Source organism: Ambystoma mexicanum, chromosome 2p (assembly GCF_040938575.1).
Source record: "Ambystoma mexicanum isolate Mex_15411 chromosome 2p, UKY_AmexF1_1, whole genome shotgun sequence".
Taxonomy (NCBI): Eukaryota; Metazoa; Chordata; class Amphibia; order Caudata; family Ambystomatidae; genus Ambystoma; species Ambystoma mexicanum.
The window spans coordinates 228,144,087-228,170,894 of NC_090923.1; the positions used below are offsets into that span (position 1 = coordinate 228,144,087).

At 46.1% G+C, this 26,808-nt stretch overlaps 1 protein-coding gene across 7 annotated transcripts in view; it reads right to left on the reverse strand.

Moving 5' to 3' along the window:
- Positions 1–26,808, reverse strand: part of ITPR1 (inositol 1,4,5-trisphosphate receptor type 1) — a 3,145,915-nt gene that overhangs the window by 1,577,391 nt on the left and 1,541,716 nt on the right. For all 7 annotated transcript variants that reach the window (XM_069643506.1, XM_069643503.1, XM_069643505.1 and 4 more), the window contains one exon: positions 7,714–7,898. In XM_069643506.1, the coding sequence (XP_069499607.1) occupies positions 7,714–7,898 (185 nt within the window). The remainder of the gene's footprint in view (positions 1–7,713; positions 7,899–26,808) is intronic.

Genomic DNA, 26,808 nt, shown 5'->3' on the forward strand with positions numbered 1-26,808 from the left:
ACTGCCTGACCAAACTCTGTATGGCGCCTGGACTTGGTGTCCAGTGAGTAGTGCCTACAGAAGGCCAATGGAGTGGACCAAGTAGGCGCCTAGCTGATGACATCTCAAGTAGCATGTCTCTGAAACGCACCAGCCGTGGCCATAGCTCTGACCGCATGGGCATGAATCCCCTCAGGAACCGGTTTGCTAATGGTCGTGTAAGCATCCAAAATGGCCTGAATCATCATATTGGTGATCAAAGCCTTGGAAGCCTTGCGAGCCGGGGCAAGAACACCCAAAAGTCACAAACAATGCCTCGGACTTCCTGAAGGATATCATCCAAGAGAGATAAAACTTGAGGACCCTCTTGAGGTCCAAGGAATAAAGGGCCCTCTGTGCCTCCGACTGTGGGTTCGGGAAGAACACTGCCAGGCAGATCTCCCGATTCAAATGAAATTGAGAGACCACCTTGGGCAAGAAGCTTGGGTGAGTGCGCAAGGGGACCTTGTTGTTGTGAAACATGGTGAAGGGATCGCACAAAGACAACGCCTGCAGGTCACTAACCCTGCACGCAGAGGTGAGCGTCACCAGTAGAACTGTCTTTAGTGTCACCAATCGGATGCCCAAAGTGGCCATCCACTTGAAGTTTGCGTTGCAAAGCTGCAAGAACCACCTTGAGGTTGCAGAATGGATGCGGCCTAAGCACAGGAGGAAAAAAGCCTAGACAGCCCCTTGAGGTGTGCCTTAATCACCGGGTTGGCTGCAGAAAAAGCATCCTCAGGGAAATTCTTTTAAGTCCCAATGCAGACCAAATAAGTGCGGCAAGTATCCACCTTCACTCCAGTACGAGCCAGGTGTGCTGAAAAAGCCAGTACATCATACAGGGGACAAGTGACAGGGTCCAGCCCCTTTTCACGAGCCAAATGGCAGAACCTAGTCCATTATCTCATATATTGGGAACGAGCCAAGGGCATCCTGGCCTGCTGAATGATGTCCCAGTAGTAATCCAAAAATTGAGCATGCTGAACCCTCATCTGGTCAGGAACCAGGCCGCTAGCGACCGCCTGGCTGGGTCTGGATGTTCCACTGCCCTGCTAGCTCTGTCTGGGGATCAGAGGGCGAGGATGGGCATTGGGCACAACCACAAACGAGAGGCACCCTGCTTGTTCAGGTAAAACATTGCAGTGGAATTGTCCGTCCTGACTAGAACCGACCTGTCCTTGATGAGAGGCAAGAATGCCTAGAGGACCAGTACCACTGCCCTGAGCTCGAGCAGATTGATAAGGAAGAGAGCTTCCGTACTGGACCATGCTCCATGAATGGCATAGCCCTCTAGAGTAGCCCGCAGCCCAAAAGGGATAAGTCAGTCATCACCACAAGTGTAGGCTCTGGTGAGGTGAAGGGGCTCCCACTGAAACATTGCCCTCCATCAGCCACCAGAAAATAGCGGACAGCAGTAGCAGTAGTATTGGGATCCTGTCCGACTGAGACCCCCCATCTCCTGATCCCAATTGGCCACCAGGTGGAGCTGGAGGCTCTTCATCTTGAGTTGAGCGTGCTGAACAGTGAGCACGCAGGAGTCCATCAGGCCCGTAATGTGCTGGAAACACCATGCTGAGGTGGTCGTGTTGGCCAGAGAGTCAATCACCCACTTGCGGAGGGACAAAAGCCTCTCGGGCGTAAGGAACAACTCAGTTCCTGAGCTGGGCACAACTTTGACTCCCTCTGGTTGATGAAGAACCCCAGCTGATGAAGGATATTCGCCAACGTTTGGCAGGAGAGCACCACCCCTTCGGATGACACCAGCATCACCAGCCAGTCCAAGTAAGGGTACAGATGATGGCCTTTCAAGTGCAGAAGGCCTGCCACTGTGTTCATCAACTTCGTGAAGACACAAGGTGCCCGAGTTCAGGCCGAAGGGCAGTACAGTGTACTGCAAGTGGTACGACATAATTGTGAACTGCAGAAACTTTCGACATGGCTGGTGGATGGGAACATGCAGATATGCATCCTTGAAGTCCAGGGAACACATCCAGTCTCCTGCACACAGAGACGCAGCTATGTGCACAGGAGAATTCATCTTGAAACGTTCCAGGCGTAAAGACAAGATTTAGAAATGACAGGTTCAGGACTACCTTCAGGCCAGGCTAGTTCTTGGGTACTGCAAAAATCCTAGAACAGTAACCGAAGCCGCTGTCTACAGGAGAAAACCGGTTCTATCCACTGCATCTCCAAGAGCGAAAGGACCTCCCGTAAAAGACCTGGGGATCAGATATGACGAAAAGGAGAGGATGGTAGAGGCAAAGGAAGAGAAAGACTGAAGCCTATGGAGACTACGGATAGGATCCACCGGTCTCTGAAAAGATGCTTCCAGGTATCCTGGAACAGAACCAAACCGCCCCCCCAGGCAAGCTGTGCTCCTCGACCTTGAAGTCACTGCTTCTTGGTGTCAGAGGTGGGAACAGAGGCGGGGGAGCAGAAGAACCATGCAACGTCCTCTGCTGCTTCCTCATGTGGCTGGGTGACCTGTCAGGCCTCCGTGTACCGCGGTCATGGCACCTCTTGAAGCTGGAAAAAGCACAGAGCTTGAACTCGGTCCTGCCTCGGGAATGAGGGTAGGATTGCTGACCTTGTTTCGTCAGGATGGCAGAGGACTTGGCAGTTTGAGTGTAGGTTTTCTTATCTGACAAAACATCATCAGTAGACGAATTAAAAAGGTACAGGCCTTCAAAGGGCACATCCAGGATCCGCTCCTGCACGCCAGATGAAAAGTTAGTGGTGTGCACCCATGCTCGACCCCAAAAGACAGCAGCCCTCAGATGGCTGTGTCAGTGTGGGAGAACAAGGACCCCATGAGTGTTGGGGAGAATTCTCTGTTAAGGTTAATTTCCCAAACCTAGTGAGTCCCCCAGCAGCTTTGCTGGATTTTTGGGTTTTATTTTTTTCTCCTGCTAAGAGTGAGACTCTTTTTCTCCCACTCTTAGATATGATTGGAGAATGTCCTTTGACTATGTAATGTGTTTTATGGGCTATGGGGTCTTTTTACTCCATAGGGCTTCATGTGTTTTTGGGATATGTGCTGCACAGCACCCTCAGTGCAGTAACACAGGGGTGTCATAGTGACCCTCCAAACATAGACTCCATAACCTGGGATTGACTACTGTCTCCCAGGGCATGTAAAGTCACAATTGGCTTTACTAGTCTCAAATTGTGAATAGAACCAGTACAAACCATCATATTGTGGAAGTACTGGTAGGGGTAATTTGATTGCCCCATGGTCTGTTTTCCAAGGGGGCACTGTCCAGTCCCCCCCCTTGTCAAGTTTCTAGCTGGTGGCAGTGGATACCACGCAAAATATTCCACCAGAATATTTCCTATGGGATGTTCCCATTCATTTTAAACGCAACACTTTTTGGTGCAATGTTAAAGATACTGCTGGGTTATTTATTTAATATTTATTCCCTGGTTGGGTCTTTTTGCCAGGACTCGGTTTTAAAATGGCGTTTGTGTTCGCCTCTGAAACTCTAACCCAAGTCGAGCCCTATGTTCCACTTTTTGGCGGCCTTCTCCACAGAAGCACTCCAAATGGTGCCCTGCTGTACGAACTCACCACTTCCCCGACGACAGAGAAGATCTTCTTCCCTTTGAGCTGGTGGGACCAACCAGTTTGCCTTTTTCGCCTTCCTGGATCGTCTCGTTGTCGAATCGCCTGTGCCAACCACCCCGGCGGCTGGATAGCCACGCTTCACCACTACAGCGAATAAAAGGATTGTACCTTTTAACCGGGAAACTCCGCGGCTGGTTTCTTCCCTGGCAGTGCAACGACCTCCAGCTTTCCTCCACATCGAGATCATCTCTTCCCCTGGATGAAGCTCTGACTTTCACCCGCAGCAAGGAACAACTGCCCCCGCTGGAGCTTTCTCGCCATTTCAGGTACTGTGTCCCGCCAGGTCTCCCTTGCAACAGACTGTCCAAAGTGTCCCGTAAATCCTTGACTCTCTATCCTGGGGTGACCTTGGATCTGCTAACATTACCTTTCTAACTTGATCCAACCTCTTTTGACTTTTCTGCAAAGACTTTGAGTGCATTTCCACTGTGTGATCTTGGGCACATTCTGCCTTGCTCTCTCCAAGAGTGGGCCTGGCCTATGAACTTTTTGCTCTACAGTAGACCCTGCCTTTCTTGACTTGCTGTGGTTTCTTAAAAGTGTTGGTTTTTCCTATTCTGCCTTTTCTCTCCCTTTTTAACAAATTATTGGAGTGCCATCTACGGTTACGCGTTCACCTGTGTTTTGCTAAATAAGTGGTGTTGTAACCTAGACTTGTCGAATAATTAATTAGGGAGGTGTATATACTTATAGTGACTGTGTTTGAACTTGCTTGACATATTAGTGCCAGTGGATTTTTTACAAGTGTGTTTTTAAATAAATAATTATATACTTTTATACCAAAGCTCTGGCCAGTGTTTGCTTGTGCTACTGCATTTTTAGCCCTATTGTGTCTACTCTATATACTGCCTAACTCTTCTTGAGGGAAGTCTGACTGCTCAGCCACAGCTACCAGGTAAATCTGGGTGGTGCAGACTGCTACCAATTGGGTTTACTGCTTACTCCTGTAGACAAACTTTTTGCAGTGGTCCCTAAGGGAACTGCACAGGTTTCTGCCTAACAATGAGGTCCAGAGCAATGGCCTGGCATCTGCCAGACCAGCCTTGAAGGAAGCCTGCTTGTCAGAAGGGAGGGCAGGCAGAAATTCACCAAGCTCCTGTCACAGCTTCTGGTTACCCACAGCCAAGCGGGTGTCTGTTGGCCTGCCACAGGTGTAGTCCTGAGATGGAGTAACAGTGCTTTCCCAAGGACTTTGTCCTCCTTGGAGAGCAACTGGAGGTGGCTCCCGTGGAGTAAGACGACAAAGACGAAAGATTTACAATACAAGGAGGCCGCAGTCATCACAGAGGAATGAGGCTGCGGGTGGGAGTCAAGGAGGATTGGCTCCCCGTCTGTAAGCTTAAACCTGCAGTCCAACTTCTTGATCATCTGGGCGTTGGCCCTGGGCTTTTCCCAGACCTTTCGCGCCACCCGCACATCATTCTTTGGAGGGGGATGCCAGACCGGATTGTGGTGCATTTCCCCAAGACCTCTGCTAGCACACCCGATTTCTGGGGGGCTTCATTGGGCAGAGGAACCCCCAAGAACTCAGCCAGGACCTGAAAGTGGTCATGAAAGGCCTTAACGGATGACAAGGGTTCATCATCCTGGGCTTTATCATCATTATTGTCCCCAACCCTTTTCACAGATAGAGGGGAGTTCCAGGCCCTATTACACAGGTGCCAGCGGGGTAACCCCCATCCTAGGTCCGGAGCCGCAGACAGGTCCAACGGCTGTTGAGAGGGAGGCGTTGGTGGTACAGGAGGTGGTGGAGGGGTCAGAACAACCAGAAGTGCCTGAACCAGTGGGGGGACCGTCACCGGGATTATAGGTGGAACAGGAGTATCACCCAGAGGAGGGGGCCAGGATGTTAATACCTGCGGGATGACCTTCTACACAATGTCCTTCAGGAGCCCCTTCACCTGATGGGAACCAAGAGGAAGATGAAGCGCTCGAAGAAGTGGTCCTCACAAGCCGCCAGGTCCCTAGGGTCCTGGACCTCAGAAGCGGTGTGCCTCCCCTCTAGGTCAAAGCGCAGAGGCGTCTGTAGCAGGACGGCTGTGATGGGTAGATGTATCCCTGAGGAGACCAAAAGCCTGCAAGGTAGAATCTGCTGCCGCTTCCAGAGGGAAGGGGCTGAAATCATCCTGCAAAGCCCATTCTGTTGGCGAAAGCACTGTGGGGCCCCAAGCTGGATCCAAGTTGGCCACTATCCAGGCAGTTCTACCACGTGCCGCTCTGCCATCTTGAAGCATTGCACCACGTCCTGGGCAGTAAAGGGACACAGGCTCTGAGCCAAGAGAGGTGTCAGACACGATAGGATACATCTTGGATCCGAAAACAGAGGGGTTGACCTCAGAGATCACTCTGGTGGGTGCGGAGCCCCCAGCCAGACGGCTGGTAGCCGTAACGCCCTGACTGACTACCTGTGCCGGTAGCCGTGCTGGATCGTGCAGATGACAGACTGTTGGAGGTGGCGCTTGACGATCCCTTATCCCCTGGGGTAGGAGAAGAGGACGAACTTGAATGCCCTTCGAATAAGAGCCTGGTAGTGCCCCGGGCCCCTCGGCTTGGGAGCAGGTAAGCCTTAGAGGCCTTGGGCCTACCAGACCCAGAATTCGAGGAACCCTGATCTGTGGGAACCCCAGGGTTGCTGTGCTGTGCTGAACACTGGGCCTGCCTTGTCTTGGCGAGAGGTCCTGGAGACAAAGTCCTTATGGTGGGGCGGAGAAGTGTGGAGATCTCCCTCCACTGCTACAAACTATTCTTCAATGCCCTGTGACCACAAGCGCTGCAAGCCGAACATGAGTCCCAGCGGTGGTCGGGCCACAAACACTCAAGAGAGTGCATGGGGGTCCGAGGCCGGGAATGAGCGGTCGCATGAGGCGCATCTTGTGAATTCTCCTGTGGCAAAAAAGTGTGCGGCGTGAGGGGAGGCACCAAAGGGAAGTGAAGTAAGAAATGCAAAAATCGGGGAGCAATTGGAAAGATAGAAAAGTATCTGTTCTGGCTGCCAGGTCCGACACCGTCGTTGTGGAAAAAGGTACTAGGGTGAGGTGCCGGAGGGCAGGGCCTTCCCACGCCACCGTGCACTGTACTAAATTTAAAGGGGAAGCTCATTTTGACACTTCCAAAGGCTCCAGTACCATCCCCATGTTTTTGGACGCCCACAAGGATATGGGACAGGACGAATGAGTATAGTAATGTTTGCCCCCCCCCCTTGCAGACAGAAATAGCCAGGTGCTCCTTAGTTGGGGCAATTAGAAGAACCCCTGGGCCAAAGACTAAATAACATTTACAAATCTGACAGGACAAGCAGCCCAGACCCTTCTTACTGCACCAAGCAGAGACATTACACCACTTGCAGATCGACTTGATAGCCATTCTCTTGCTGAGAGGGGTAACGCCAGGATGTCAGACAAGTCCCACTCTTATAACCAAGCCTCTCAACAGTCAATAATGAAGGTTGAGCTTCCTTAGGCTGGGATGAAGGATCCCCGCCCTACAACCAAGGGGTGCCAAGGAGGACAAATAGACAGGCCCAAAGGTTAGGACTAACATGTCGTCCAGGCCCATTGTCCAGGCCCAGCATGGGGAAATGTGGCTGGCTTAGAAACATCAGTACTCACAGGACTAGTAGGATGACAGAAACTGTAGTGAAGGCAAACAGGAGATTGAGGTTCCACTCGAAAATGAATCCAACTCCCAAGAGTTTCTCATGGATGAAATTCCAAGCACGTCTGGATGACACTGAGGGCATGCAAGTACACTTAATAGGTCCCACAAACAAGCAAAGATCTTGTCAAGAAATACAGACCCCACCGGGCTCAAGGGATACAAAGGGACTTAGCTTGCCACACTTCAAGCTAATTTCCGAGCCACATGAGAAATCTATTGTTTGGCATCGATAACCACTTCAAAGGCAGTATCACGCTCTCAGTGCGCTATTACTTTGCTTAAAAATACACACACTCCGAAACATACCAGGAATGGACATCAAAATGTACTTTCATGCCTGCAGGCATATTGAAATAGTGCATAACTTCAAATCAAGAAGCTTTTACAGATGACCAGAAATGTTGCCATACCTGCAATCTTTCAATGATATTCCGGTAATCCCTAGAGGCCGCAAGTACAGAGTCACGGCGGGCAGCATTGCGCGCAGACATCCTCCAGTTCATGGCAGTCTTCTGAACAATGTTGTGAGACTTCAAGAAAAGGTTGTTGACCTGGCTGTCCAAATCCACTGGGATGGCAATTGCTCTTCCCTTCGCTGTAAAGATCAGACCAAAGATAAAGAATGGGGACGTTATGTAAAGAACTCTTACATTTAATAGGCAGGTAGGAAGGTGTGTACCAAAGGACAGCATGATCCAACACCCTGCAAATTCAACCTGAATTCTAAAATAAACACAATGCTCATTACTCAAATCATCGAACTACTAGTCGAGACAAACTTACTTTTTGATTTAAAAAAAACACTCCACACTTAAAAAGGAGTCTCAAAACACTAGAGAGCTTGACTCCCAATAGAGATCAACCCCCCTGCTCCTGCCTACCCTGTGTTCCCACTCCCGGAAAACTTGTCATGGTTCTACAGCTGGAGCAAAACAGTGTGACATGGTTTGCTATACCTGTGAACACAGTTTTCCAAGACAAACTTAAGTCTGTAGAAATACATGTGGATTGTGATAGAGCAGAATACAGAAGGGCACATGTTCCAAAGATGAGAAGGCCCCGTCTCGCACTGGTATAAGAACACAGATCTGTTCAAAGGTATAGGTCACAAGGAAATAGAATGAACATAGGAATTGGAATAGAGCAACAAGGACTAGCGCTCGATCACATTCCAATTGTAGTTCTGATTTACAAGACATACATTTCCAGATCGGAAGCCAGTGAAATTTAATTGGTACAGGATTGCATATACACCAGTCAGCATTTTGTAGTCCTTGTTTTTCTCTCTATAAGAGGACTCAAATCTCAGATATGAGCCATGTACATAATTTTGCCAGCAGCCTATGTGTGTGGAATCCCGAAGGAAGAGAGCTGCCATGATTCCAAGTGTACAAAACCTGTTTCAACTTTATTTCATGGGCTAGTGATCAAGTATTTCCACTAGGTTGTTTTCCGAGTAGGGCAAGATCATAAAGAAGAGGCAAAAAGTAAGGGTGGATTTTAGCAAGAGGATTACCAACAATGAACATCTGAGTGTTTGATGGACTAGCTGTTTGAGGCTGTTTTTTGTGGATGTCTGTTTAGTTTAAGGGTTATAGAGCGCAGAATTTCGCTATTAGAGCAGCTTAGCAACGACAGAACCAAAACAAAATTTTGCAGATTGGTCATTGATCGTTTAAGTAGGTACACTGAGTTAACGCAAAGAAAGACTTTCAAATGTTTTCTAAAATGAAGAGGATATGTTTCTTCTTTTAGTGCAATAGGGAGTGAATTCCACATACTTACTGTCTGCCCTAAAAAGGTGCATCCTCTTCACTGACTTGAGTTTGGTGGTGACTTTAGATTTTGACTATAAAGAAGCATGCAGGAGTGTATTTCTTAAATGTTGTTTTACAGAAAAACTATGGCCCATCCGATAGTCATTCGGCAACCATACAAAGGGCCTTGATATTGATAAGTTTTCTGACTGGCAACCTGTTTCAAGGAAGAAGACATGATGCAAATGTTTGGAAGTTTGAGAAACTCTAGCCTGACATTTCTGAACTCAAAGTCTAGAGATACAATACTTGGGGAGTCCTAGATAGAAGGCATTTGATACGTTTCTTTAATTGTCCAATTTGGTTGAAACTATTTCATTCATTTGGGTGCTCTGTGAATCCAGGGTGAGACCAAGATTTGTAACCTTTTCTGATGGCAGGGACAAGAGGAGATTACACTAGTAGGATGGCCAAAGAGAACTTTTTCAATCCTAAAACAAATCGATTTTGACGGCTTTTAACTAAGAGTTTGCTGCAAATCCAGTTTGAATCCAATGTGTTTGTTGTGGATGACATCCCTTTAAGACGTAAAAGAAAAGTGGATAGTTTAAATCCTAGTATAAAAACACATACGGTACTAATCGAGGAGTTTTGCCAGTAGAAAACTGAATATTGGAGACATTGTTGCACCCTGAAGTCACTGCAAGTGAGCAGTCCAAGTAAATCAAAAATGAGATGAATCCAGGCAAACGCATTGGCCAGAAATTCCCAAAAATGCAGGCGACCCAGGCGAAGTTTTAAATCTAGTATTGCCTGCACCGCAACGCCAACAACAACTACAAGTCTCGTGTTGTCTGCCTCTGAGACAACCACTATCTCAGAGCTAAATCCTGGGTGGTATACCACACAATTTGCATCAAGGATATTAGCAGACTCAATATGGGTCATAAATTGATACGAGGCAGTGGCTTCTACAACTTATATGTACAAGGGAAGTGTGAATATAGGCCGAAAGATGATGCATCTTTTGGTTGAACACCATTTGCTTTAGTAGTGGGAGGACCACGCATGTTGAAAAGATGATGAACATGCACCACATTTGAGGGAATTAAGTGCTCTTAAAGGTTTTAAAAAAATTCCAAACATGTTTTTGAACTTGGGAGGACAGATCTTTAGGGCAGCTCGATGGTTTAGGTAGTCAGATAAAAAGTAATCTCTTGAGAGGTTGGAAGAAGCTGGAAACAACAGAATAAGAATCTGCCAAACACATTTTTGTAGAATAACCTTTATTCAAGGATTACATTTCAGGTAAATGTTCACCTTGCCTATAAAACAAATTGCAATTAGCATGCAGAGTGGAGTGGAAGGGATAATTTTCTAGTCCACAAATTTCGTAAATTTGGTAGAGTTTTCAGTTATAGATTCTATTTGCAAAAAAATCTTTTTTGCATAATTTTGCACTTGAGGGAAGTCAAATCAAAGTTGGATTAGAAAGTTAGGAATTTGAGTTCTGCTCTTCTGGGTTTTAACTTTTCCTCTAATACAAATGATCATTTTTCGTTTGCTTTTTATTTGCTATGAGTTTACAAGGGGCTAAGTGGTCAAAGGAAAGTGTGTGTTAATCCGCTCCACAATTAAAGTAGCTTCTTCAGAATCTAAATCAGATTTGTAGAGTCGAAGTTACAAGGAGTTACGGCTGAGGGAGAAACTGCATATCATTTAATTGAGATGTTGGTCATATTGTGATTGCAAGGTTTACATTTTTATTGTACTTGAAGAGTAAACTGAAAAGCGGCACCTTCAGTCCAAGGCAGAGGAAAAGACTACTTGATGGTTATGGCATCAAATAACAAACATTCCAATAATGGGATAGCCATGAGAATAGTTGAGAAGGGGGAAAAATATTATCTGAAAGCCCTCGACAGCTAAAGGAGTCTAAAAAGGTGCTCGATGTTGGTTTTGACTAGTTACTGGAGTCCTTAATTAAAATCACCTAGAATGTAAATCCAAGCACTACTAGAAACAAGAATAAATAATAGTTGGCCAGGAAGTCCAAGGCGAAAACAAATAACAACTTAACTCTCTTTAATGTTCTGCATGATGGACGTTCCTCCCACCTATTGCTCATCTATGATATCCCTATCCCAGCCCAGATGTTCTCTGGAAACTTTTCCTCCACCAGGGGGCACAGCGCAGCTTCGTGCCAGCTCCGTCCAATGCCTTTTTGTGCCGGATATGTCGGGCTCAGCATATATAGTGATGCCGCACCCTGTGACCTCACTTTCCCTCTTCTCCCCCCACCCCCACAAGCACTCTGAAGCTGAGGGACCGCAGAATTAATAGTGCTTTGTTCCCGCAAGTGGGGCAGGCAGGTAGGGTGATGAGGAATCAGTGGGAAGAACGTCCATCAGAAAGAACATTACCAAGGAGGTAAGTCATTTGTTCTTCTAACGCACTCCTTCCTCCCACTGATTTCTCATCTACAATAGGCTCCTAGAGAAGTATATAACCTACAGGAGGCAGGGAGCAAGGACACCACCTACACCATCACAAAACTCTGGTGGACTATCCTGCAAAACCTGGCATCTTGGCCCGCTAAGAAGTCGGAGCCATAATGCTTAGCAAACGTGTGCAAAGACGTTCACAATGCCACCTGGCAAATGTCCAGGACTCCACTCTGCAGGGCAGAGGTGGCAGCCACTCCACTGGTAGAATGAGTTCTGGGATCCTCAGGCACATCCTTCCCAACGAGAGCTTGGTATTCTGAGATGCAGAGAATGATCCACCTGGACAAGGTCCATTTATTAACCGCATTGCCAGCACAAGCACCAGTGTAACCAACAAAAAGTTTGTCATCCTTCCTAGCCTCTCTAATAGGAGAGATTTAGATCTTCAGGGCCCAAACCAGTTCCTGCCAATGGAATTGTTCCTCTGCCTTAGAAGGGCGAGGTGGAGGAAACACACACTGGAAGATGGGTTTTCTGAGAGTGATGGAAGTCCAAGTCAGACTCACTCTCAATGTCACCTTCTCTATGGGGAAAAAAATAATGGGGAGGTAAAACAGACAATGCCTGGAGCGCATCACCTGTCTTGTGGAAGTAATGGCAACCAGGAAAATCACCTTAAAGGTGAGTAATCTAATACAATAGGAATGAAGGGGCTCAAACTGAGCGAGCGCCCATAAGAAACATCAAAACCCAATTTAAATCAGCACACAACCATAAACTAGGATGGAGCAAACTGGTTAAACAAACCCTGCAAGAACTGCATTACTCTTTACTTTTATGTACTCTTAAATTGCTGTTCGTGTTACACATCGTGGGAGGTGGTCAATATGGGCTCGCAATCGGTTGTTTTGCAACCAGTTGTGTAGTAACATTCTCTACGCTAATCCCGATAATCCTTCTCAAGATGACTTCCGTTTTGAAAGTAGCGGTCTAGACTCTTCACGTTTCTCCGAGACGTTCCGGCTGGCTCACGTGATCCTTTATCAAACACGGAAGCCGGCGATTCCTCGCGTCGCTTCTGTTTCTACAGACGCTCCGTGAGTTCGCCTCTAGGGATTTCTGAGCTCTACCTCTTACTGTCAACCTTTTGACTTACCCTGTAACCTATTTGTCTCTATAGTTCCCATCTCCAGGCTCCTGCTGCCAGTCCGGTCTCGCTTTCTCTCGGGATTTCTCATCACTTCCAGATATCCTTCGGCGTCTCGGTTTCGCCAAAATCAACTTTCATCTTGCTGATACACCCGCTAGCTGTAAGTTACATAATATCTGAATCCTGATCTACCTCTTTCAATTCAGATTCTGACCCAAGTCATATTTATTCCAGAGCTCTCATCTCCCGATCTCTTCTCCTTCGAAGCCTTAAATAATTTATCCTCTCATTCCCTCCGCTGGTGAGAACCTTTCACTAAGCCTTTCAATTCCACTTTTCATTCCCATCTCTCCTCTACTTCTCTGATCATTGTCCTCTCATTTCTCCAGACGAAGCCTTCCTGCCCACAGCCACTTGTTGAAGACAGTTATCTACCATCCGGATTCTCCACACATCCAGATTCGACCAGGGTTTTCTTCCCCATTGAGGGTTTCCCTGGCTACCCTGTTCTCTCCCCTGGTTAATCTCATTCCGGGTTGGAGAGGGCAGGGCTGTCCTAGGGTAGCTTTCACAGCTGCACTTGATTGTTTCCTGGTGGTCTCCTCATTCTGTCAAGGTGAGATTAATCACATTTCGCTTTCATTGTGGGAAACAGTATCGACTTTTCTGTCGTAGTTCTATAGCGTAATAGTTCGTGCCATTTTTAACTGATGTTAGCTGCTCTTGTATTGATCGTTGAAAGGAAATAATTCCTCACCTAGATTTGACTATTAGATGTGTGTTTTTAGGCAAATTTTAAATCGGCTTTTTATATATGTGTTTTAATCTTGCTTAACTACAATTGTATCATTAACTGTTTCTGTGCCCAGAGGATGCACGCCTGCGAGACTGCGTTGCTTGTATCACAAAGACCGCCAGTAATGCTATGAACTACATTTAGCAACTACTCAGGTGCGTCAATGCCGGCACGTCGGTGACTAGCAAGCCTGCGCGAGTCTGTTCTTGACACACCAGGGCAGGCCACTTTTTCTGGTAAACTTGATGACTGTCCTGATCAGGGTAATTTCCCTGTCTAGGTGCAGCATTGCTGGCAAGAGTGCTACTATGTTTGCGCCACTAGATGTGCTGCTTCAAGAACAGAAAGCATTTAGACAATCCATTATCAAGAAGTATTGTGCGTATGATACAGAAAACACTTTTTCACTGACAACACCTAATGTGACTTGTAGAAGTAACCACTAAAACCTTGCTTTATCGGAGCACTCTTTCTCAGAATGCTTGTGTTACGCTACAACACGTGCAGACTTGAGAATACTTGTGTAATATGGTTATATTTATTTATTTTTTACATTTATAAAGTGCACCAAACCCTTCGGCATCAGGGCGCTGTTACATACATGACCATGTTACTCTTAGTGCTTGAGATGCGGTTATGGCAGAGCAATACCTCATGGTAACGGGGCTACTGCCGGGAAACAGGTACAGAAGTATTAGACAAGTCCAGTAGTTACAAGAATGTTCAGAGCAAAGTGCATCACCAGCTACAGAGATACAAACCCAGTGGTTACACGTAGGTTAGATGCACGTGCAGCAGGGGCTGCAGCGTGACAATCCCACTAGTTACGCAAAGGTTAAATAAAATATACGGGGCAGGCTGCAGGGATACAAAACCAGTGGTTACTTGGGGGCTAAAATCAAGGCAGTGCAGGTTGGGGAGTGTCAAATCCAGTAGTTACACGTAAGTTAAGTGTAGATGCAGCGGAGGCTGCAGTGTGTCAAATCCAATAGTTACATGTGGGTTAAGATCAAAGCGCAAGCTGCAGAGTGGCACGGCCAGTGGTTACTTATAGGTTAAGTATAAATGCGGCACAGGCTGCAGAGATACAAAGCCACAGGTTACATATAGGCTTAAATCAAAGGCAGCGTGGGCTGCAGAGTGGCACATCCAGTGGTTACACATAGGTCAAGTACAAATGCGGCGCAGGCTGTAGAGATGCAAAGCCAGTGGTTACATGTAGGCTTAAATTAAACGCAGCATGGGTTGCAGAGTGTCTAGTCCAGTAGTTACAGGTATATGTACTAGCAAATACAGCATAGGCTACTATGTCTGGTCCAAGAGCTGAGGCAAATGGAACGTCAGCAGCAAAGCATCAAAGGCAGTATTTCATATAGGTTGAGTGCAAATGCAGCGCACGCTGCAATAGTTAGCTGCCATGGTTACAGCCAAGTAATATGACGTTACAGTGAAGGCTGCAAAATAGTCATGGGCAGTGAAGTAAGACAATGCGTCCTTGCAGGAGCAGAGGAGACATGATGAAGTACCTTACATTTTTGCGCATGATACAGGGTGGGCTTTGCAATGAAGTCGGACCATGCCAGATGGACGACAATGTAATACGGTGCACGCATGAAGTAGTGCTAACAGGTAGGGAGACTTGCATAGTATGCATTGGAGTATCGACTGCAGGTGGGAGTCGGGAGGTAGGTAAGGGAGGGAAGAAGTATGCCGATGGTAGCGAGGATATGATGCCTTACCACAGTGATGGTGGTACTATTGCGGTGGACAGATTAAAAGGATATAAGAGGTAGCGGGAGAACAGTTAGGTTGGTGTCATGCACAGTTGGAAACCACCGGAAGTATGGTTTACCTTATAATACTGCATTTTGATGGTTGCAGAGGATCTTCATGAGGTAGGTCAGGGTCAGCAATGAAGAGCACTGCATGGGGAAGAATCCGGGACCAGAGCTCCGTCCACGCCCGGACAGGCACAGACAGGGAAAGAGGCTTAAAAGTCTGCCTTCGACATCGGGCTGATCCGGCCTCACCATCCGGCTCCGATTCAAGTGTGTGAATAAGGCGCTTCCCAGCCAATGAGAATGCTCAATAGCAGCAGGCTGTGCAAGCGTATTTCCGGGCTGCAGGAGAGGAGATGCGGCGGCCATTATACAGGGAACAATTGGCTCGGAATTCCTTGTGCCTTCTCCCCTATCTATGGATGCCTCTTATGCCTCAGATATGGCTGCTGTAGAGACATACAAGCCTCTAATCTCTTCTATGGAGCCCCCTATAGGAAACCAAAGTGAGTGTCATGGCCACTGGGCAAGGGCCCATGTCTTCATCACCTACAGGGTCCAAATGGAATCAGTCCTGGCGCCTCTGGCACCAGGATCATGGAAAAGTGTGCTTCGCACACTTTGTGCCTAAGGCACGTGCATCAGGGCCGGACGTGGCCATAGAGGATCATTGGGGAGCATGTGCAAGAACCTCTGGGAGTGGCAAGGTGGAGCCACAAGGCAGGGCAAAGGGAGGGGCTGGGGCCAGCCTATTTAAGGCCAACCCGCCCACATACTGATGCTTCGCGTTAGTCTGCTTTCTGCAGCGGAATGCTTACTGCTGTCCTTACCTGTTTTCCCTGCTCTTCTCCTCGTCGTGCATCTTGCCTGATTCCAGCTACTCAATCGCTGAAGGCTCATCTTACCTGATTCCCGCTGCACCATCGCGGAAGGCGCACCTTATCCGTCTCCAGCTACACCATCGCTGCACGCGCATCTCACCCATCTCCTGCAATCCATAGTCTGCAGCGCATGACATCTTACCTGACTCCCATCGCCATCAGAGCGCTTCTTCCCCTGATGCGGATGTCCAGCTACGCGGGAGCTTATCTTCCATTCTTCATCTTCGCTAAACCACCATCCTGCAGCCGCAGACCAGCCTCCCAGCAGCCAGCCTCCGCTCGACGCCGCCAGACTTCGTCTGCAAGAGAAAAGAGCATAACATGTTAGGAGTCATATAAATAACTAACGCTCTGCCGCGCCATACCTAAGCCTAGCGTTCTACATTAAAAGCCAACTTACCATCTAGTTCAAAGGCTTCATCATCCTCTGGAGAATCACTGGACTCGCTCCTAACACTGCGACTCTGGGCAGCCATCTTCACACCAATAGAGGAGAGAAAATACATTGCACAAATTACGAACTACAATCACGGCAAGACATTATAATTAACAAACAATAATCATTGCTAAAAGACTCACCTTCTAAGTGGTTGGTTGCAGCCAGTATGGATCGCCACTTCCACGGGCCAGTGAATCAACTAGGTCCACTCCAAACACCCCTGGCTACAAGAAGCAGGACGGAGAGCTCAGCATTACAAATAAACAGGTGAGCTTGCATGGGTAAACGCTTGCGCACTTCGTTCTGGCACGAAAGGGTCGAGGGGAATCACGACACCACCACTCCATTCTCATTGTTTCTCATCTTCTCTCAGGGGCAATATCAGCATCCAGAGCAGTTGATTCCGCAGCAGCTGGGGGAAGAGAGTCAATCCAGGGGAGCCAGGTCGAGGGAGGGCTCCAACCGTGCCCCAACATCCCTGCAGAGACCAGGTGAGCGTAAGAGTGATTCCATCAAAATCTCTTTGCTGAACACCCAGTCACAGGATAAGCATGCTCTGGAGGTACGATATTATATTATGGATCAAGATATAGATATGTGCCTCACGGAAACATGCCACAGAGATTCGAGTGGCCATAATATTGATTTAGCCACACCAGAGGGCTTCAGATTCTTTGGACAAAATCGAGAATGCAGAAAGGGAGGTGGGGTTGCAATTTAGGTTAAAAAAAAGAGTTGCATTTTTTATGTCATCCATTTCATGATATGAAATATGTCATTTATGACATGCATGTACACAAGTGATTCTAGTTGCGACAAGACAAGGAGGGGGAAACAGAAGGACAAAACAACGATCTTACGGGGCCTGGTGTCATTCAGATTATTTCATGTAGTGGCTGTGAGTTCATGCTACTAAAAACCACCCCAAACACCAATTGTCTGAATGTCGTTCTCATATACCACTCTCCGTGAGATACGTCAGGCTTCTATAAGGATTTCTCAGGCATTTTGTCCTCTGTAAATAAATCCAACAGCCCCACTATGGTGCTGGGATATTTTCACAGATTGCATGGCAACTCCCAGGACTTTGAGGCCATCGAACCTGAGCAACTCTGTAAAAAATCATGCTTTTTGTATTCATAATAAGGAACCTATTCACAATATGTGCAATATATCGAACTGGGCTGCTACTAAAGATCTTGTTTTAAGCCCCTTGAATGGAGTGTCTTGCATTTGGTCTGACCACGTCCTTATGACCTTCCATTTTACATTAACGACCCTGGTGGCAAACAGGAAAACCTTTCTTAAAAAAAGTGATTAGTAGGAACTATAATAACATTTAGAGCAATGACTTGAAGAATTGATTGGGTGAGAATATGAATAATATCTCAGAAGATGACTGTCCACAGGCTCTGGTGGTTAAATATGAGAAAACGTTCATCAATCTCCTGGAACAGGTGGCACCACTGAAGTCGAACACTTTCAGAGAAAAGACTAATGGCCAGAAATGGTTCACGCCAGCCCTTAAAACGTAAAAAAGAAAAAAGAAGAGCAGAGAGCATTTGGGAGCAAGTGAAAACAAATATTTGGAAGACATTGGCAAAACCTTTATCTTAAAGAGATTATACTAGCAAAAAAAAAGCTTTTTTTGATAGTCAAATTGTCAATACTAAAAAGGACTCCAAAAAGTTATTTCAAATTCTTAGAGACTTGGAGAAGCCGAAAGCACAATTGGATCATTTTACTCTGCAGGTTGTGGATTGCAAAGACATTTTCTCAGAAAATTAAAACACACAACAATATTAAGAATCATTTGGACAACCCAGCTCATGTGGCCCCAGCACCGAGCACAAAATAAATAGCCCAATAGGATGAACCTATTTTTTCTTTTGTACCAGTCTCCAATGAAATTATGGCTGAAACTCTTAAAAAAATTAGACCAACCACGTGCTTTGGTGAAACTCTTCCATCCAAACTCATTCTGGACAATAGTGAACGTTTTATTCCTTTTCTTGTTCGCTTTACCAATGCTGCATTTATGAAGAATGAAGTGTGACATATTAACAAAAAAGGTGTGTCAATTACTCCACTCATTAATAAGTACAGACACGATTACACATGTTATACCAATTAAAGGCCCACAACTAATGTCCCTTTTCTGTTAAAGATAGATGATAAATTAGCCACCTTACAGTTGCAGTGCCACCTGGAAAATGCGTAAATTTTGCACCACAAACCATCAGGTTCTAGATAGTTTCACGGTACAAAAAGTGCCCCTTTGTACCTTCAAACTGAAATGCTTAAAATTATGTATGAAAGCAAATTGGGGCTGCTGATGTTGTCGGATCTATGGCAGCCTTCGATCTTATGAAGAATAAGCTACTTGAGAGGCTAACAAGTCTAGGAAATTACTCTGAAGAGGCAGATGGTTGGTTTAGATCCTTCTTGAGCAGCAGGAGGTCCAGAATTTCTTGGCGAGATGTGTTCTATGTACCGGAATTGCTTCAATGTGGAGTGCCTCACAGCACTTGAATTTCGTCTTCCATATTCAAAATATATTGCAGCCCGTTATGTGATCTCTTAATGGAACTGAGTGAGGACTATGAAAAAGATGCGGAGAACATCTCTATAATCTACTGAACAAAACAAAATTGGATGGCTATCAACAGAATGTGCTCAAATGGAGATAAAACAGCTATACATTTTTGGCTCTTCCCAGGCATGCGCCAAGCTCCACACTCACTATATCGGCTTTGATATTGAACATCATTGTATCAAAGCAGCTGACAATGTTAAAACATTAGGGGTAATTTTGTAAACCTTCTTTGAACATGGATGCCCATATTAATATTGTTATAAGTAAAACCCAATACCACCTCAGATTGCCGAGACTGGTTAAACCATATGTCTCAGAAACAGATTGCTCGAAGCTGGGTGGAGCTATTGTAATTCCAAGGATCGACTATTGTAGTGCTTTGCTGGTTGGCGCTAAGGGATGTTTGGAAAGACTTCAAATTCTGCACAATGATGCAGTTTGGATTGTGGAGTGTACCCAGACACAAGCCTATTTTGCCTCATAGCAGTGAGTTACACTGGCTCCCAGTGAAAGCTAGAATTTGCTTTTAAAATATCTACAATTGTCCATAAATGTCTTTATGGACCAGCACCTTGGTGCATCAAAGAATGTATCAGTGTAGAAATCTTTGCTAGAAATGCTCGGGCTGCTGATAACATGCGCTTGGTGTGTCAGAGCAAGCGGGTCAGAGGTAGTGGTTGTTACTTCCCGGTGCAGGCCGCTCTGGCATGGAACAAACTCTCAGACAATGCGTGCACCAATAGAAATCGAATGATCTTTAGGAAGCAATTGAAAACTAACCTGTTTGAATAAGCGGTTGCTTCATGTTCTCTTCTGGCTCCTTTAGCCGCGCCCCGATGCCTGTGGGCCCCAGCGATATATTAATATATAAATAAATAACAGCGTGGGTTGTGAGCCCTGTTCCAGGGGCCTCTTGAAAACCAAATTAACGGCAATAACTGTTTACAATGCCAATCTGCAGGCCCGCCTAGAAAGCAGAAAATCCAAGACGGGATAAAGGTTCCAGGTCTCCCGGCACCACTTGCCAGCATACATGGAATTCATAGTGGGCCTCCAAGCTGAAAGGAGCGCATCAAGGTCATTGTCCGATAAGTCCTGCTCCTTGTATGTCAGCCGCTCAGTAGCCAAACATGTATCTCAGGCGGCTGAGGTTCGGATGGAGGACCCTGCCCCTCCGAATGGGAGAGCATGTTGACTCTCCTCGTAATGCACCAGCAACTCGGCCTTCCACTTTCTCTGGGCCCAGGTTTGTGGTGATCAGGATCATCCTGAGAACCAGCAGAATGACTGGGGTAGGCGGGAAGAACACATAAGGAAGTGAAAGTGCACTTGACTGTCAGTGCATCCCACAGAGCTCCCGGACGAGGAAGTTCACTGGAGCTGAACAACTCACACTTCCTGTTGGCACTAGAAGTGAAGAGGCCCACTTGAGGAGTTCCCCAAAAGGCGATGATCTCCTGTACTTCCTGACAGAGTTTCCACATGTGGGAGGCTGAATTTTGTCTGCTCAAGGTATTGAATGTCAAATTCTCTCATTCGGCTCAGCGAGCTGCCATCAGAGACACACAGTTCTACACAGCCCAGAACCTCCGCTCATTGCATCTCTGAAGAGCGACAAGGACACCGACCCCCACGCCAATTCATTTGTTGAGGTAGTGCACAGCCACTACTTTGTCTGTCAGAATCAGCAAAGTCTTGCACTTTCACAGAGGGGAGGAAGGCGACCAGGGTCAGCATGATCGCCCTCAGCTCCAGGAAGTTGATCTGTTCCCGAGACACCACAGGAGACCACGGTCCGCTCACCGTGAGGTCCGACAGGCGAGTGCCCTAACCAGCCAGAGATGAATCCGTGACCACCGTCAGTGGGGTCAAGTTTGAGGAAACAACGCGCCCTTCAGCAATTGTGCTGCACAGTCCACCAAGCAAGATCCTGAGCCACCTGATCCAAGAACTGCAACGGGTCAGACATGTGGCCCTGAAACTGCGACCATTAGCAACAGAGAAACCACTGAAGCCTTCTCATGTGCAGCATCGGCTCCGGCACCACTAGAAAGCAGGACAACATGAGGCCAAGAAAGGCAGAGGACAGAACTTGTCCTTGAGATCTGAGACATTGACCATTCAAAAAGATATTTGCCACTCGATCCTCGGCCTGCCAAGGCAAGCATCCAAGACCGCACAAATAAATCACCGGGACTGGGACTATGAAACAGGACATTTTTGCAGTTCAGGGAAAAGCCCAGGCTGTGCAATAGAATGCATGCACGGGGTAGGTGCTCCAAGAGTAGATCTGGGGAGAGAGCCCGCCATCCAGGTAGGAAATACATGAATGCCCTCTCTCCTGTGGCGAGCTGCCACCATTGCGATCACCTTGGATGACTGAACTTTCATCAGGGTATCATCAGCCTTTGCTCCAAAAAGGTTATGGGCATCAAACGGCATATTGAACAGTCTGGACGTCGGCTGCAAAGCCAGACATCCTTAGCCACGAGTGGGGCCTAATCATTGTGCTATTGGCCATGGCCCTCCCCACACAGTCTGCCGTATCCAAGCCCGACTGTAGCATTGTACGTGCCGCTTCCCTGGCATTGGAGACCAAGGACAGGAGGACATCCCTCATATCTGCCTCCAGGACACACTCAACCGCATTGGCCACCGCACTCCAAGGCCGGAGATTTTTTTTCCATGGCGCAAGAAGCATTCACAAACCGCAGTGCAAGACTTGCTCGACATGGACACCTACTCGCTCCGTGCGGCAAACCTCTTACTTTCCCTGCCCAGCACAAGGGACGTGGAGATAGAGGTCTTAAGGCTAGCCATCACCGCCTGCACCACCAAGCTCTGAAGCGACGCATGGGAAGAAATAAAAAACTGGATCTGAGGAAGCAGGTTTCCTCGACAGATCCGTGTACGCTGCTGCAACAGAGGCAAGTTTATTCACACCTCCTGAATGGGTGCCTCTACTTCCTCATTAAAGAGCAGGAGCTTCTCCTCTTTGGGGGCATCATCCAGAATATCAGAGAGTTCATACTGAACCTTGGACATTGACAAATCAGATAGTCCCAGAGTACTGGCCACCTTAGCAGTCAAGCACTGGAAGGCAGCATGAGGCTTTCCTGGGAAGGGAACTGGCATAAATTCCATCTCTGCGAGGCGTCAAGGCCACTGGCCCCTTGCAAGTCCAGAGCCAGGCCCAGCACATCATAACCTTCCCTGTAGAACACTTCCAGGAAATCCCTCATCTCGCTAGAACCCATACGTTCATGCCCAAAGAGACCTGGTCGGCCTCCTCATTGTAGATGTTATACATATTTGACATAAAGGCGTCCCAACGTAGTGGACTGTATTTCAGCAGAGCTGCGGTGTCCGCCGTGCCAAGGATGATGCCAGTGCCGAGGCCTCCTCATCCAAACACGGGGCCTGTCGGCACGGAGACATCTCTGTCTCCACGTGGGCCAGACCAGAGCCCTTAGGCTTGCAGGAGTGGAACACAAAGGGCACCATGTTGGTCACAACAGATGCAGTGGGACCCTGCAGCGCTGGAGCAACCAGCGCCTTTGCTAAGATGTCCAACATCTTCAGGTGAAAATCCTCCCTCGCATGGAAGACTAGATGGGAAAAGACACCTGCACTGCAAACTCAGAGGACTCCCTGGAGTGGTGGCTCTTCAAATTAGACTAACGTTGGTTCTTTTCGTCTTTTTCCTTGCGTGGAGTTGCCTGCCCAGAGCTGCGTTCTGCACGTGCAACCTCGACTGCTGAGCTTCACCCTTTGACTTGTGGATGAAGGTAAAGATCTTTGCTGCATTATCCCAGAGGGCATTCAGGTGCATGGACTAGCATGACCCACAATCCTGGGCGTCAAGGTCCTCCCCCAAGCAATTCAAACAAATCCGGTGTAGATCTGAAACTGACATTTGCAGGCTGCAGTCCATGAATGGATTGAAGCACCAGGCCTTGGAGCATGCATTTATTTATTTTAATTCTTCTAACGCGCCACACGCCCTAAGGACTGGCATACTTTAAAAGTAAGAAAAAGCTTAAAGAGCACATTACGATCAGCGAACAGAGCGCAGAAAAAGGGAACAGAGGTCACAGGGCATTGTGTATCACTTATGAAGACAACCTTATATGAATCCTACAAAAAAAAAAACATGCAATAACTACATTTGACCATTTACTTCAATCACTAATAAAGTACAATGTTTACTATGTAATGCAATTACCACTATGTTGTAAAATAACCTTACAGATCTCGGAAGGGGCCATTATCGCTTGACAAAATCACCCAAAACCAACTTGTAGCCCTCAGCTTCGCCTCAGGTCATAACCTGGTGGCAGGTCATTATTCCGCAATGACAGCTTCCTCTGTCTGTAAGCCTATAATAAAACTCAACCAGTTCTGACTTTAATGTGGTGCCCAATAGCTAAATCAATGCATTTTAGCATTATTAATACAGTCATTTAATGTGGCACACAGTTAATAGTTTTTTTTTTAAAGTGCAATGGTGAAAATATAAATCCTTTAACACTTCAACTTACGTATGGAAGAAAAGATAAAAGATTAAAACAGTAATATCATACAAATATAACATTTCATTATAATTTTATTATGATGCCCTATCCATTATGTATTATTTCATTTGAAGAAAGCAATTAAACTCAAATAATAGTAAGTACCATCAATGCATACTGGAAATCATTTCTTTACTTCGGTCCATATGTGAAAATCTGCTACTGTTACAATGAATAACTTAGCCGAAAAAACTTGTGCCCATAATTGATCAGTTTGTATTTGTGATAAATTGAAAACCAACTGTGTAAACCAGCGTGTTTTGCTTCCCCAGTTTAGGGCAAAGAGTTAAAGCATGTCAAGTGGTTTCAAGAGCAGTCTGACAAAGACGCAAGTAAGGAATTCCTGCGGGATAGTAAACCAAGCACCATTGTGGGATAGAGTAGGGAAAATATTAAAATGCAGACACATAATGAAACGTCTAAAATGGGAGATCATTTACCTTAGTGATATAGCAGAAAGGGGTGAGGTATAAAACGCCTTGTTGTACATACTCAACGTATGATTTTTTTAGTAGGAAGAACACCCAGGTTAGTACTGTGATCCCAATCCAAGGCTTTAACTTTCAATTAATTTAAGAATGCCTAATGGTTGGTAAGTGCTGGAAGAGAGCAGCCAATATAAACATGACATGTCTCAAACATTTCCACAAACTCTTTGACATCATCGATTTCTCTTTTTCTTTAAAGCTTATTTGCAGAGTCAGCACGAGTTTTGCAGTATGGACAACCAGATGCAGAAATCGCCAGAAAGTGCTTAAGGTTGCATGATTCACTACACTCTAAAGAAGCAAATCTCGTGGGCTATTGTTCTTTTTAACAGACCTAGGGTGGGTGGAAGGGGATAATCTAGGAAAGGTAGGAAGCATAAAGCTATATTTTGTATTGTATGTTACATTATCAACATGGTGTGTCATGCTAAATTCTACCACAAATGTCTAAATACTCTCATGCATAAAGGCATTTAATTTGATCTCTATCCAGAATCGAAAACCTAGTTGTCCAACTGTCTGTCAGGTCACACAGGACTCAATGTGGGTTGGTAACTCAAAGGGTGGGGGCTGCTTTGTTTTTAGAGGCTACTAGTAGGGGAGAGTGCTGCCGGCAAGGTGATGTAATCTGAGGGTTGGTAGTTTGGTTACACTTCAAATGGATTTATTTAAAAAAAATTCAATACAGGAAACCCGCTCTTCCACACTTGAAAATGGTGAGGAGGGAGATCCTGGGACCCTGCGAGTGCCGATCCAGAGGCGTAACAAAATGCAGGTTTTCAGTAACTGCCTTTTGAACAAATCAGGAGTTTAGGTAGGGTTCTTTTGTGTTCAGCTATTAGACTCTAGAGCCTACTGTTGAGTCCAATCTGATGGAGGTTTTAAGTTGCCACCTTACAACATTGAACATGTTATGGATCCTCTGGAGGCGAGTACAGCATTGTGGTGCTTTATTTCCCTCAAACGGTCAAGCTAAGAGACTCTCTGTGAGCCACATTATAATCTTCAGTGTGCCATTCCCCTCATGAAGGAACCAGGGTGAGGATGGAGTCTGCAAGATTAATTTAAGAGTAAGCTTCAGATTTCCTGAGCCCATTAACCTCCCAGGGTGCGCACCAGTTGACAAGGCCATCAGGAGCAGTTCTTCGCAGTCTGCAACCTTCACTGTCCAAGATTCTCTGTGACCAGTGAGACCTAAATATGCAGCAACTTGGTTAGAGTTCAGGCAACAGTGTTGAGTGCATCTACACCACCGCTACAGAAGAACACTTCCCCCTCCGAGCAATTTATCTAAATAGTTGCGCAAAACAAAAGAGGTGATGGCTCGAAGGTTTGGAATCAATCCTAACCTCTGGCATTACTCTGGGCGACCCCACAGACAACCCTTCTTCGTCTGTCAAGCCATTAGAAAAGGGGAAAGAACATGTGTATTGGATGGTAAATTGAATAAATTGGATAAAACCGTGGAATGTAGATTTTCGGCCAAGGGCATAAGTAGAAAATTAGAGGGCTTCCTTCATAAGTATCGTTTAGCTGACACCTGGAGCTTAATGCACCCAAAGTAAAGGTAATATATATTTTATTCTCCAGTGCACACTTCTTATTCAAGAATACATTATTTACTGATCAGTGAAAGGATGATTGTAAACACTGAAATAAAAGAAAGGGCAATTTCTGACCAGGCCATAATGGAAATTCAAATGATACTTGCAGGTTTAAAGATTAAAGCGTGTAAATGGAGGTTACATGGAGGGATACTCAAAGACTTGAGAGTAACTGCATGGATGGAGACCTTTAATAAGGATTACATTAAAGTAAATGTGGGAACGGCTAATACATCAATGGTTTGGGATGGCTTAAAAGTAGTGGTAAGAGGAGAACTAAGTAGCAGATCTGCGCATGCTCGGAAAGAAATGCGTTTGTTAGAAGGCAGGCTCAAAGAATTGCAACATCAATTTGCGAGGAAAATTTCTGAAAAAGGATAGAATTGAGTTGAGAAAAGTGAAAAATCCCCATGACAGATTTGTCGAATAGCTGAAAAGATGATTTACGATGCTCAACAGAAATTCTGGGAAGCTGAAGACAAGAGTGGTAAATTATTGACTAGCAAACTTAGTGGAGAATGCTAGCATTAGATGTATAGATGCTCAGAAAAGTGTGATTGTTTGCGATTACTATTCAAAATTATATATGGAAGAAGTGTTATTCCAACGCTGCCATCTGATGGGCGAATCAGGCTGAATGCAGAAATTGAAACCAGTGAGGAGCTAAATGCAATACAACAACTTAACACTGGATAATCCCCAGGTTCTGATGGTCCGATAGCTGAATTTTGTAAGTCGTATGCAACCCAGCTACCGAAGTACATATGTGACTTATTCAATCATTTTATAACAGGATTGTCATGTAACACAATGAGGGAAGCCTTAATTGTTTTGATCCCTAAACCAGGTAAAGATCATACACAATGTGGCAACTACAGGCCGATATCTTTGTTGAATGTGGATTTAAAGATCTTTACAAAAATATGGGCAAATAGGTTGAGTGAATATATAGGTGATCTGTTGGAGAAATCTCAAATGGAATATATGTCGGGAAG